Source organism: Ochlerotatus camptorhynchus, unplaced genomic scaffold (genome assembly GCF_037179485.1).
Source record: "Ochlerotatus camptorhynchus isolate MF236.1 unplaced genomic scaffold, CSIRO-AGI_Acam_v1.1 ptg000434l, whole genome shotgun sequence".
Lineage (NCBI taxonomy): Eukaryota > Metazoa > Arthropoda > Insecta > Diptera > Culicidae > Ochlerotatus > Ochlerotatus camptorhynchus.
The window spans coordinates 2,344,767-2,358,824 of NW_027040920.1; the positions used below are offsets into that span (position 1 = coordinate 2,344,767).

The window sequence follows — 14,058 nt, forward strand, 5'->3', positions numbered from 1 at the left end:
AATTTATAAAATGTAAAACTTAGTATTTAAAGAACGTAAATTGTACGAATTATCCATAAACACATTGCTAATGATCCATATAGGGTTCAACAATGAAGCATAAACTAATGAAACTGATTCATGGAAAATCAAGTTTGTGCACTAAAAAATATAGGAATGATCCAAACAGTGGGATTGAAACCACAATATTATTCTCGGTAAGCAAAATTGGTTGCTGCTAAGCCACTGAGCTCCTCTCATCACAACAACCCATTACGACAAACGATCGCTAAAGCCTGGCAAAATGAAGCTATTTAAGTGGAATCCATTTTATAAACAGCAAAATCCATACAAATATAATTAACAACAAATGATAAGTAATCGTTGATTTGAGCAATAAATGTCGCTGGGAAAAAAATTACGTCATATTTTGACGTAGGACTACGTCTTTAATTTCTACACTGGGGGTCACATTAAAAAAAAAATCAAAATTCAGCCATGTAACGAAAAATCCCAAACACGGACGCAACAATAGAGCGCAAATCAAACAAACGACACATGGCGCATGCTCCCATGAGCGAGCTCAATGCTGGGTTGTTCTCACCATTTCACCAATGGAAGGAAGGGAGAAAGCAGCGATACTAAAAACGCTTATCAAATCGGTTTTTTCGTTATTTGCTTTCGAGCAACGGACGGATAAGCGTCGGACACGACGTATGAGTGGAATAGAACGCATCGCACCAATTCAAAGACAACGCAGTGTTGCCACATTATTTCCATTTTCAATCTGTATTTTCACCGTAATTAATTTTTTTAATCTGTTTCTGGCTGACAAAAATCTGTTAAATAATCTGTATAAATTCTATAGTATGATCTTATTGCGGATCGTCGTTAATATACTTTCTTTCCATTTGAAGTTCAGAAATATTTTGTTCATAGCTTAGAATCTTGAATAATGAGTTAAGTTTGCTTTCTAAAGAATTAATCTATTCAAAAGACCTTAAATCCTGAATCTAGATTTATTTTGAGTGATTTTAATCTTTTCTAAACGTACAAAAATTCAAAAATCAAGTTTCAGTAATGAGAGACAAACAGAAAAAAAAAATTATGAAGAAACAATCACATTTTCATTAAATTTGAATTTTTCATGCGAAATTTTTTGTCAGGTCATTTGTTTTTTTTTATTCAAGAATCCATTTTTTATGAAGTATTCGTTGTAAAATATTATGCTCGATGTATCATTTTCTCAAATTCATCTAATCAAACCAAATTTCAACTTTATTTGACAGATTAAAAGGAAATTGAATTCGCTAGCTGTTTCTCGAACCTAGTCGTACCTCGATACAAAGCAACGTTACGTTATATCGAATTACGTTAAATCAAAGCAAAAATAATTTTTTTTTTAAATCGAAAATTGTTTATCGTAATCCAAAGATAACCCAATTTTTTTTTCTAGTCATCTAACAGGTTTACAAAACCTTTCTTATATAATTTTCCCCAATTTTATTAGATAAGTTCCCAAAGCTTACATGAAAGATATGAAATTGAAAAAAAAGTACTGTGTCTGTGCCTAGGGGCACGAACGGAAGGTTGATGTAGGACCGCGATCGGTCAGTACACTTGTTTTTGTGCTTAGTTCTTTTCGTTGTTTAAAATCTATATCCTTAAAACTCTTTAAATATTTCAAATGGTGTCGTTTGTGTCAAAATGGAATCGATACCAACAGTAAATCAACTGCGGCACCGGTGGTTTAGTGGTAAATGTGATTCCCTAGTAGCACGTTTGTCACATATCAATTGTAGAAACTTATATACGACTTATTTCAGTCATAAACAAGTTGATGTAACTTATTGTGATGCAAGTGTGCTACTCGGGTTGCCTCTCACCCCAAAAGGCCTGGGCTTCAATCCCAGTCGGTGCCTGTGGGGTATTTCTGAGGCATAAAATCTCTGATCACGCCTTCCTTCGGAAGGGAAGTAAAGCCGTTGGTCCCCGGTCCATGAGTTGATGGGTCAATATGGTAGGGTTCAGGTGTAGGAGCTGGCTCCCTGGCGTCGCACTATTGGCAAAAATGGGTCCAAAATTACCCAAAATTCAATATCTCAACAGCACGCTGAATTCCGGCCATGAAAAACAACTTTTTCGAAGGGAAATCGTCCGGGGAATCGATTGCACGTGGTTCCATAGACCGGAGAGACTTATAGGTATGTGTTTTCGACCATTTTACCCCATTTTCCCCGTACTTTTTTGAGGAAATGTTTTTTCACAGCTCTATTTTTCGTAAAACATAAGCACTTTATGCATGGTTTTAGAATACTATGTCTTTAAACAACAGTTCATAAGATATTAGGGGAATACGGGGTACACTTTATAGGGGAGTAAGGGGTAAAAGTGAACCCTCGCTAAATTTATTTTAATTCATAAAAATGTTGAACGATGCGATTGTTTGAATGCCCCAAAGGTTGCCTGCAATAATAAGATTTTTTTTTCGAAATGTTAAGGTTAATTGGGGTTAAATAAGTTTTAATTTACTGCTATCTGTTTTTAAAGAGTTTTCACTTTTTTTGTCTGTATACAGCAAAACGATATAGTGGTTCTCAGAATTTTGTAAAAATTGGTAGTTTTGTTCCTTATCGCAGCATTTTTTTTTATTTTGTCATTAGGGTAACTATTTATATATTTTTTTTCGATTTTGTTCAAAAATTTATAACTTTTGAACTGTTTGGCCGATGACGGAACTCAAAATACCATATAAAAGTTAATTAAAAGTATTTTTCAGAAAAAAATATTATGATACTAAAAAACATTGATTGTATTTTCACTTTTACCCCTTACTCCCCTATAAAGTGTACCCCGTATTACCCTAATATCTCGTGAACTCTTGTTTAAAGACATAGTATTCTAAAACCATGCATAAAGTGCTTATGTTTTACGAAAAATAGAGCTGTGAAAAAACATTTCCTCCAAAAAGTAGGGGAAAATGGGGTAAAATGGTTCAAAACACATACCTACAAGGCTCTCCGGTCTATGAAACCACGTGCAATCGATTCCCCAGACGATTTCCCTTCGGAAAAAATGTTTTTCGTGGCTGGAATTCAGCGTGCTGTTGAGATATTGAATTTTGGGTAATTTTGGACCCATTTTTGACCATAGTGCGTTGGTTGCTCTGGTATTCAGTACGGAAAACAAGATCGACGGAAAACAAGTGAAGGGAAAAAAAAAGTAAATCAATTTTTTAGTACAACCGCTGCATTTTTTTAATATTACCGATGAGTTTTCTACCGGGGTCTCATAGCCTAGTCAGTGAAGGCACGGTATTACCAAGCCAGAGGCGGTGGGTTCGATTCCCGGTCCGGTCGAGGGAATCTTTCGGGTTTAAAATTTTCTCGACTTCCCTGGGCATAGAGTATCATTGTGCTTGCCACACAATATACAAATTCATGCATTGGTAATGCATTGAGGCGAATCTAGGTGCCTAATGAAACGTGCCACACAAGGAAGAAGTGTTAGTTTGTGATGTCCGTGCGAGAGAATATAGATTCATCCCATCCGTTCGCGATTCTGATTAGTACGCGACATATTCATATTTTATTTGTTTAATTTCTTAATTGTTCAATTGTTCTATTTTCACTATTTGTACTATACATACATAAAAAAAAAAACTACAAGGGACAGCCCTATGGGGTTGTACGCAATGGTGACGTAGGACTACGTGGTCTTATATGAAAAATGTTGTTTGTTAACTGCAGAAGGAGCTTTTTAACAAATTTATGGTGGTCCAGAAATGGACCGTTCTGTCGTGATGATTGAGTAATGCTGAGCCACTATTAGGGTGTTCAACACTGATGAAGCTGACGAGCTGTATGTTTTTTGGAACGAGGTTGACGCACTTGGCATAGATGGCCCACAGCGGCTCACGACGCGCAACTGAATCCGATCAGTAGCGGTGCGGCTTCTTCCTCTTTCTTCGGTGAATCCAGGGCTCTTATGGGCAGCCTTGATAGCTAGCTGCTTGCGGGCAGCCTTTCATTATGTACTGGAAAATGCCACGCGCCGAAAGCACTGCTGCTGCTGATGACGATCGGACACCACCATTCATCACGCACGGTGATTGAGTAAACACCGTTCGGCGAGACAGGAGGGAATTCGATTTTTAAATCTGTGTTAAGGAATGCGATTTTTGCAGGCAATCTGTGATAATTTTGATCGTCATCGCAACAGTTGCACATTCGTGCAATTTCCATTAGTGACCTTTTGTAAATTGATATTCTTATTCTCATTTGTAGAAAAGTTTCCAATCGATTGGCGTTTACAAATTCAAATCTATCATCTCTGGATCAAAATCAAACCACTTTCATGCCGCGACCAACTTTGGTTTTTGTAATTGTGGGTTGTCTTATAAATATACGGTATGTTAGATTGAACCTTATGGGAACTGATAAACGATTAATGACCTTGAGAAATGTCCAGAAAATACTCTTTAACAAATTTATGGTGGCCCTGAAAAGGAACGTTTTGTCGTAATAGCTGAGTAAAGCTGAGCTACTATTAGGGTGTATGTTGTTTGGAACGAGGGCGATGCACTTGGCATATATGGCCCACTGTGGTGCACGACGTGCAACTGAATCCGATCAGTAGCTCATTAACTCTAAACATTCGTTTTGGGGCGCCGCACACTGGGCAAAAAGTGACAAAACCGCGACTAAATTGAATATCTCGGCTGCCAAACGGTTTCAGTCAACATGTCATACATATTCTCAAAGGAAAAACTCTCCTGAATCGATTGGTCGAAGACTTTTGCGTACCGAGGTAGAGGGCCGGGATCAACCCGAGTTCCCAGTAATGTAGGAAATGCCACTATTCATCGACATAATTTTAGACTTTACTTAACGTATATTGCTGGAAATTGATAGTACTAAGTATTTATGGTGTAAATACACCATAAACGCCCTCAGGAAAACTCTACAGGCCTAAAGGAGGATCCGGAACGACCGATAAAGTGGCCACATTATAAAAAATGTCCTAGAACCTTGCGATTTTTTCTATGTTGTTCAGAATGAAGAGATCGAAGCGTATTTAACTTGGAATACATATTTTGGAATATGGTGGCCATAGCCTGGTTCACCGGATAATCTTGATTGACCGATTAAGTGGCCACATTAAAAAAATTGTGCTAGAACCTCTCGATTACCCCAAAATTTAAATTCTTTATAAAATTTGCTTTCATATCATGATTCTGAGCAAACATAGAAAATATTGAAAGGTTCTAGCACAATTTTTATAATGTAACTACTTCATTGGTCAATCCAGAGTATCCGGAGAATCAGGATATGGCCACTATATTCCAAAATATGTATTCCAAGTTAAATACGCTTTGATCTCTTGATTCTGCACAACATAGACAAAATCGCAAGATTCTAGGACATTTTTTTATAATGTGGCCACTTTATCGGTCGTACCGGATCCTCCTTTAGGCCTGTAGAGTTTTCCTGAGAGCGTATACGGTGTATTTACACCATACATACTTAGTACTATCAATTTCCAGCAATATACGTTAAGTAAAGTCTAAAATTATGTCAATAGATAGTGGCATTTCGTACATTACCGGGAACTCGGGTTGATCTCGGCCCTCTATATCGGTACGCAGAAGTCTCCGGCCAATGAGACTACCACCAATCGATTCAGGAGAGTTTTTCCTTTGAGAATATGTATGACATGTTGACTGAAACCGTTTGGCAACCGAGATATTCTATTTAGTCGCGATTTTGTCAATTTTTGCCCAGTGTGCGCCGGTTTGATCGATCGCGCCATCGGCGTCGGGCTCTACTATTGAAAATACTAAACACAAATGCCCCCCGTCGCGGTGTTAGCGATTAGATCCACATCGGGAGAACAGTCATCGCTATCGATTGTACCACTACACAGCTGTTGTGCATTGTTAATGGAATTTGGTTTTGTTTATGTTTTGTATAGTTCATTTCGATGGATTGTGATTGTGACATAGTAATTATTTAATTTGTCCAAAATTAGTATTTAAGGGAAGCAATTGTGTGTATATTTTTATGAGTAATACGTTATTCCTTCGAGCAGGCAGTATGCCTCTCGGAGGCAATAAAACAGTGAACTAAGTGGTAATTGCAGTGTTTTAATTATACTCCGGAAAAAATTTCGCCTACCACATTTCCACCACCGTCAACATCACAACGTAGGGCTAAACACCAATTTTTGTTAAAAATATGCAAAAAATAAAAAATAAACTATTAATTTACAACAATACTACTAATCAAACGAAAAAATGATATGTAAGTTATCGATATCACACTTTCTCTCATTTAATTTGGCGTTAAAATAATTGATATAGCTTTATTACTGCCGGATATATTTGTATTTTAGAAAACAAACATTTTTAAAGTGAAATATCGTGTTTTAGCTGTATCTAGAATACTATCCTAGGGAGCATCCATAAATGACGTAGCATATTTTTGATCAATTTAAGACCCCTCCTCCCCCCCTCGTAGCGTATTTGGCTATATCCAATACATGGCCGGTCACAAATTCTGAAACCCCCACCTCCCCCCTCAAATGCTACGTCATTTATGCATGTTCCCCTACTGAGATTTTTTGACTAAATTTTTGGATTCAGCGCAATTAATTGAGTTAATTGGATAATTCTTATAATTTGTATTGTCGCAGTATTTCGAATTTGAAACACTACAGGGCAAATGGGTAATTGGACCGAATGTTATACATTGATACAATACCCGCATTAATGCGAACCATTACTTGGCTTTACACAAAATGGTTGAAAATTGTTTATAGTCCCTGCTAAACTTTAACTGAAATGGTTATGGAACTTTACATGAACGTTTGTGTGAGAAAGTTTTAACCTTATGTATTAAGGTTTTTTGTAAGTGAACCTTACAAATAATGGGTTGTTAAGAACCATTACCTTTCCAAATTCTTGTTTTCTTCATACATTTTGGGGAAAGGAATTATACTGAAACCATTTTATTTATGATTTGAGAACTTTAATGGTAATGGTTATGGTAGTCGGAAAGGTTCATATATGGTTTTGTAACACTCATCAACTTTATGTGGAATATATCGCGAATTGGTTGCGTGTAAATTGCTGATTACCAATTCGCGATATATTCCTCGTAAAGTTCGGCTGTGCCGTCATGGACGACGAAACTTATGTGAAGGCGGATTTCAAGCAGCTTCCAGGACCGGAGATTTATACCGCATCAAGAAAAGGGAAGGTGGCTGAACCCAAGTAACACTTGCAACATCTTGCATGAAAAATAAAAAAAATTCCAGTTGTAAATAAGTTATATCTTAATTGCGTCTAACACATCCTGTTTTAGACGCGTTGTATTGTTGTTTGTGAAGTATTCAACCTTTCTGACAAGCACTTGTTATCTTGAAGTTATAATTTGATATTGCATGTCTCAATTACCAGTTTATAACACATTTATAACTGATTGTATTTGGTGAAAACTGGCTAGCCTTATATACAACATGTTTTCATATGTCATTATTAGAAACATGAATACATCTGAGATATAACTTATTTATAACATGTTATTAATAAGTTATATTTCAGTTGTACTCATGTTTCCAGAAATGACATATGAAAACATGTTGTATATAAGGCTAGCAAGTTTTCATCAAACACAATCAGTTATAAAAGTGTTATAAATAGGCTATTGCCATACCTAATTATAACTTCAATATACGATAAAAGTAATGTTCTTGTTTGTCGTGTTATCAACATGTATTGATAACAATTATGAAATTTCTCAATGCATTCTACAAACTGCACTACAATATGGCTGACGCAATGTACAGAATGAAAAAAACATTTAATTTGTGTTTTCAACATCACATGTACGTTTTGTAACAGAGAAAAGTAAGATAATTAAAAAAGAAAGTTGATATTATATTTGTGTTTGTTCTTTGGAAAGTTGGGGAATTTTATCCAGGATTTTATTATGCAATTCAATTTATTATATTAAGCTTTTTGTAAGAGCCAATGAGTTTTTTAGAAGTAGAATGTATAGATTTACCATAAATTTGTAACCGCATAAATGCTTGCAGTACGGAATCTCAGTTTAGGCACTTCATTCGCACGATAAAATTCCTCAAAAGAATAAGTTGTGTAAATTGACGATAAACAAATTCCATTCGTAGAAAGGATGAAATTAATTTACAACATGTCCAATACAGTAGGTTGCGTTATAGTCATAAATAAGTTGCGCAAGTCAAGCATATGTTATATATAGATCCCACCTCTTGCGCTTTTTTCGGTATAAATAAGTTGTATATAAGTGACTAGACGTAAATGTTTACCGCTGATATTGTCATAAATAAGTTTTGTAAACCCGTTTATGACAAATTGTGTTGCTCGGGAAATTATCAAAACCATCAAACCACCCCCTTTTGATAACCCTTTTTTGCTGTTTTATTTAAGCATTCCGCTAACAACCCAATTTCATTACTTCATTATGATGACTACTTTGGGATTTTCCTTATTAAAGAGCAGAATAGATTTTTCTCCTTTAGTTTACTTAAATCTTTGGTTTTTATTAGTGAGGTAGGTTCCGATTCAACACATTGCAGTTTCATTTTTATACCTGATCATCATCATTTCAACCACTTTATGACAACCTAAATTTTTTAAGTTGAATTAATGTGAAGAAATGATGAAAAAAATGTCAATCAATGTAAAGCCAATTTGTAATCTCTTATTTTTTTTTGCTATGGTATTGTAATTGCTAAATTAAAATTTATAGAACTTTTAAAGATAAAGCCAAAAATTATCATCTTGGGGGATGAACAAATCTAGGAAGTGGTAAGAAAATATTTAAATAGCTCTTTTAAAACACGGAAGGTTTTCGGCATCACTTATAATACATTTATGTAACATGCTTTTCCAATTCCTATTTAAAAAGATGTTTTATATGTTACTAGGGTGGCTTGTTTCCCTTGGCTTTTTTGGCCCGCACTTCACATAGAAAATTTCAATATGGCCCGCCATATGCCTTCAGCTGAGCAACACTGAATAGAGTCTATCTTAAACGAAATAGCTTCCTTAGAATTGGGTGACAGTAGTGGAAATTGATTCCTAGGATGTCCCCCTCAGAAAGGAATAGGCGAATCCAATAGAAACTAAGCGATCGTTTTAGCCTCTGGTGGTGAATAAGAGAACCATCAAAAGAGTGATGAGGGCTGAAAATTTTGCCGTGAAACATAGGAAGAGGAAAATGTTTTAACCTTTTCTGGTTAATTTTTCCATCGCAGGTGCTTGTAGTCATCATTCACATGGAATATTTTATTTTCTGTATCAATTTTGGAGTGATCCGGCTGGTGCTTCCACATATTTTTTGTTAAGAAAAGTGAAGATTTATAAAGCTTCCCCAGCGGTCATGATCTTCCGGATGCTGTAAATCCGTTCAAATATGTGAAAAATAATAAAATAAGACCTCTCTCGATGGAAATATGCAAGATACGCATATCAATATGCGTTAATTTGAGATGTAAAAAATGTCATTTTGATGTGAACAAACGGTTTGGTTGACGTTTCCTCTCATAATCGCCTAGCGCACTCTACATTGGTGGTGCACAGAAACAGCCTATCCTGGCTGCGCCGAACAATATCACGGGAATAAGTTTCTACACCAAATGTTTAGACAATGTTTTCGTTACACACTAACATCGCCTAGTGAGTCAATTCAAAACTAAAGTGTTTATCATTATCGAAGTATATGCCCAGTGAACAATATTTTAGTTTTTTATACGGTAACCAAATATGTAACCGATCTATAAATAGATAATGAATTAACTATGAACAGTAACACCTGATAGTTTACCTTTTCGTGGTGTGCTACTGGCATTAAGGTCTACCACCTATTCCTAGTACTGACTACTTCAAACTAGGGGAACAGGATTTTTAAGTTAGATATCCAAGGAACACATCATAGTCCTTTTCACTTTGTATGCCCTTGTTGATAGTGACAAGCAGTGTCTGTTTTTATCATTAACCATCACACGCAAGGAGTAGCGCTTCAACCCAGTGTAGATGAATAGCGTTCGTTTTGAATTTCTTTGCTGTGAACAAACGATTTTATTATACACCAACGAATACGCCTTTTTTGATATCCACCACTGTTTGATTATCCAACCCAAAATTGTCAAAGTCAGAAGCGATCCTCAAAACCAAAATAATCAAAATCATTTAGGGCGAAATGATAATTCTGAATATTGTCGACTCCAGAGCCTAAAAACTCCATATTATCATCAATTCAGTAAGCGGCAATAATTTTCCATCAATCTGTGTATAAAAACCGACACGAAACGTTCTACAGCGCTGCACACTTAGAAAAATTAATATAAATTTAGGTGCTTTGAGACTGAATATATACGAGCGTCAATTTTGAAATAAAATTTAGTCATAATAGACGCGAAATTCAGCTTAATCTAACGTACTTCTAAACTTTTCAGTTTCGGAGCACTGACATGTTTGTTTACGTCTCATCCTTTATGTCAAAGGTGTATTCCCTCACGTGTAAGATTAGTTATTTCTAAGTGTGTATGTTTGATCGGGTAAACGGTCATATAGTTGCGAGTGCTCCTATTATAGAGGTACTGAAATTAACTCAACACAGCAAAAAAATAATTTTGATATCACATCAAAGTGGATGCACTGCAATCATGTCGAAAATTTCATGTAATTTTTATGACCACATAAATAAACAAATGCAGTAAAAGCTGTGTAATGTCAGTTCATGCATTGTATTAATGATAATTTTGTCCTTTTTAGCAAGTAATATTACACCATATTTTCGACATGATTGTAGTGCATCCACTTTGACTTGATATCAAAATTATTTTTTTGCTGTGAAGTTCACTCATGGCCGTAAGCTCCAACTTGGATTAACTTTCAATATCGGCCCTGTTTGGATAATCTGCAAAATGTGTGCTTAGAGTCGTGTTGATTGACTCTGATGTCGATATCAAAGCAGCCGGACATACTTGATCGGGATTTAATACGAAGATAATACCGGTCCTATAATCGAGAGAGTACACAGAAAAAAATAAGATGAAATGGCTCTTATGTTGGCCTTGGATCTAAAAATTGGTTCCATCGATAAAAATTTGATGTTTTTCTATATTTCTTAGATCAATGCGTCATCTGGTCAAAACAAATGGATAGATTTGATTGCTAGTGAAAAATTTGCAATATATTGTAGTGAATATTAAAGAACCCTATTGAAATTTGGTTTCATTTTCACATTTGTTCCTTTAATCCTTTGTTCTAATGTGTATGTTTGTGTAATATGAAAATAATCATTTTGCATTTGATCCTCAAAATCTCTACCAAGATGAATATGAATATTGACAACAACACAGGCGATAATAAACATCCAGTCAGGGGCCGGATTATTTTTTTTCATTGTCGGTAACTTCTCAAAACTTTTATCGATAGTTATCAGTAGGTTGTCTTAAGAAGGCTTCCCCCTAAGCTTAAAAGCTTTGTGAGCGGGGAAGGATGAAAACAAATCACGTACAATGGTGGACTTTTGAACCGAGCCATCAGTCCTTCAACCTCACACATTGGATAGTCTAATACAGAGTCGGTGTGTAATGAGTCACGCCAAGAGTGAAGCCAAGTCTTCCTATTGAACTGTCAAACCTATCATGCAAAGTAAACAAACATTACGATGCTATGAAAGGTCCACGAAAGGTATTGCAATAAAATATAAAATATAACTAACGAAATGATCATAAACACGCAGTAAGCATTAAATTGTCATGGAATACGTTTGATATTGATCAGTAATGAGAATGTCCACTATTTTTTGTTAAGATAATTTGGCAAAATCTTTGTGATTCACTAAAGCCTCTTTTTTTTTACTCGCTAGAAGTCATTTGAAATTGCTGTACAGGTCCTCTGTTGCCAAGTGAAAAAAAGGGAATCTTTCGAAAACCGTGATGCGAGTTCAACTGTTTTCTCTTGGCGTGACTCATTATACACCGACTCTAGTCAAATCATAACAAATAAGTGTGAGTAGGACGAATGGAATACGGAACCAAAAAAGGGAGATACAGAAAATAGTATCTCCGCTAGGAGACAGACAGAGAAAGTCGATTGAACGCAAAAAAAACTCATCCATTTGGATTGAAGTTGCAAAACGCATCGCGTTCGATCAAATTGACTGGCTACACGGTAAACAAAACATAGGTATTGAACATTTTTCATTACTTAAAACCTGTGATTCTCGGTAGGAAAAGTGAAAAATCGGTAGTTTTGAACCATTCGTCTGTGAGTCGGTAGGCATCCCGACAATCGGTAGGTATGGCCACCCTGCATCCAGCCACGAATTAACCAAAATAAATGTTGAATTCGATACTCAGAGGTTGCTTTGATCAAAAGAATGTTGTTATGCCAAAATTCAAATTCATGCAGGTGGTTGGTCTATCTGTTCATGTTGTCTTCATTTTCAGCTAAGTTTAGTATAGAAGGAATGATTTTATCAGCATTGGTGACAAGACTCGGTTTTGTCCAACGAGGATGATCTTGAAACAATGGGAAAATTAGCTTGGTACTCATTTTTCATCTACGAGATTCCTAATCTATTATTCGCTGTTCTCTAGTTTGAAGTGGTTAAGACTAGGATTCTGATTTTGACTGACAAAGGGGCGCGCCGTTGGAGGGTGTTTCAACACTCCAAAGGATATATAGAGCGGGACCTTCCAAATAGAGTCGTATCCTTGCGATGAAGACAAGAATGACAACTGTATCAAAACCGAATACACTACATACACTAATCTAAGGACACGGATAATACCACAATAGATTAAATAGCAGTGGTGTATGTCCAGATCTGAGGAAAATAAACTATGAACAATGCTTAAAACAAACAAAGCCCTATATTGGCCTTTTTCACGAAAAAAAAAAAATATACATACTTACAACCATTCCATCTCAGAAATAATAAAAAACAAATTAAACTATCAGCTAATTAAAAAAGTTCCAATTATTCAGAACAGCATTCTGGCCTCCCCTCCCGGACATTGTTAGAAAGCCGCCTCCAAACCGTCAACCGCTTATGATGAATGGCGTGATTCAATCCGTTAGTCCCTTTAGCACGTGTGAAGAGAGCAAACAAAAACAGTCACAGTCCCATTAGCATACGGATCGCATTTTTATAAATCACAAATTTATCTCGCCAGTTCACTCACTAACATCCTCTTCCAAATGGTCCGTTTTAACCGGACAGTTCCAGCCGGCACCGTCTCCAGAATTTGCAATTCATCATAAAGTTTATGGCTTGATGTCCGTCCCCTCAGCTGATCAAAGTCGCTTCAACCGTTCTAGCACTACCGACTGGTTGATCATCACACGCGCATCCCGAATTAGTATTCCAGAACTTGATCCTCTGATCCACTCCCAGTCATAATCGCGATTAGATTTTCCGCTTGCTTGCTTGACCGAACGTGATTGGAATTTTCGGTTGTCCCGAAAATAAAAACAAATCTAAATTCATCTAGCCACTCACCATTTTCAAGCACTAGCTTCAGGACTCTATGATTGAACAGAACAGAAATCCACTAGAAAATAATTCTCACACGATCCTCCGAAATCGCACTTCGAGGAAGTCTTCAAATGTTATCACCTCTGGTCTTCTCTGGAACCATCGACTGCATCAATTATTCATTTAGTTTGTCGCGAGAAAGGACACCCGCTCGAAGAATCTTCCGAATCGCCCGATAATACTAAAAACTAATAAACCGAAACGCAAAGAACGAACCTATTCGCGGAAAAATTACCACCGAACTGAAATGCGATGCTGATTTGGAAGGCTTATTTATACCCTTGTCACCAGAGACGACAGCGCAGACGGCGGCTGCTACTATGGGCTGCTCGATCGGCAGCAGATCTACTACATACTAAGAGCATCGACAAAGTGCTGAATGCTGGGTCTGGTCGGGGGTCTGCTGCTGCGCGGTGGCGGAGGTTTTGTGCTGAGAGATGATGCCTCCATTCAAAACTTCATTCCGACAGAGGTGCGCGCGTGC

General features: G+C 36.5%; 1 protein-coding gene across 2 annotated transcripts in view; it reads right to left on the reverse strand.

Annotated features, from left to right (window-relative positions):
* The window catches only part of LOC135711667 (mucin-2-like), a 97,188-nt gene extending 83,364 nt beyond the window's left edge, over nt 1–13,824 (reverse strand). For both annotated transcript variants that reach the window (XM_065234579.1, XM_065234578.1), the window contains exon 1: nt 13,539–13,824. In XM_065234579.1, the coding sequence (XP_065090651.1) occupies nt 13,539–13,541 (3 nt within the window). In that variant the 5' untranslated portion in view covers nt 13,542–13,824. The remainder of the gene's footprint in view (nt 1–13,538) is intronic.
* Nucleotides 13,825–14,058: the final 234 nt, after the last annotated feature.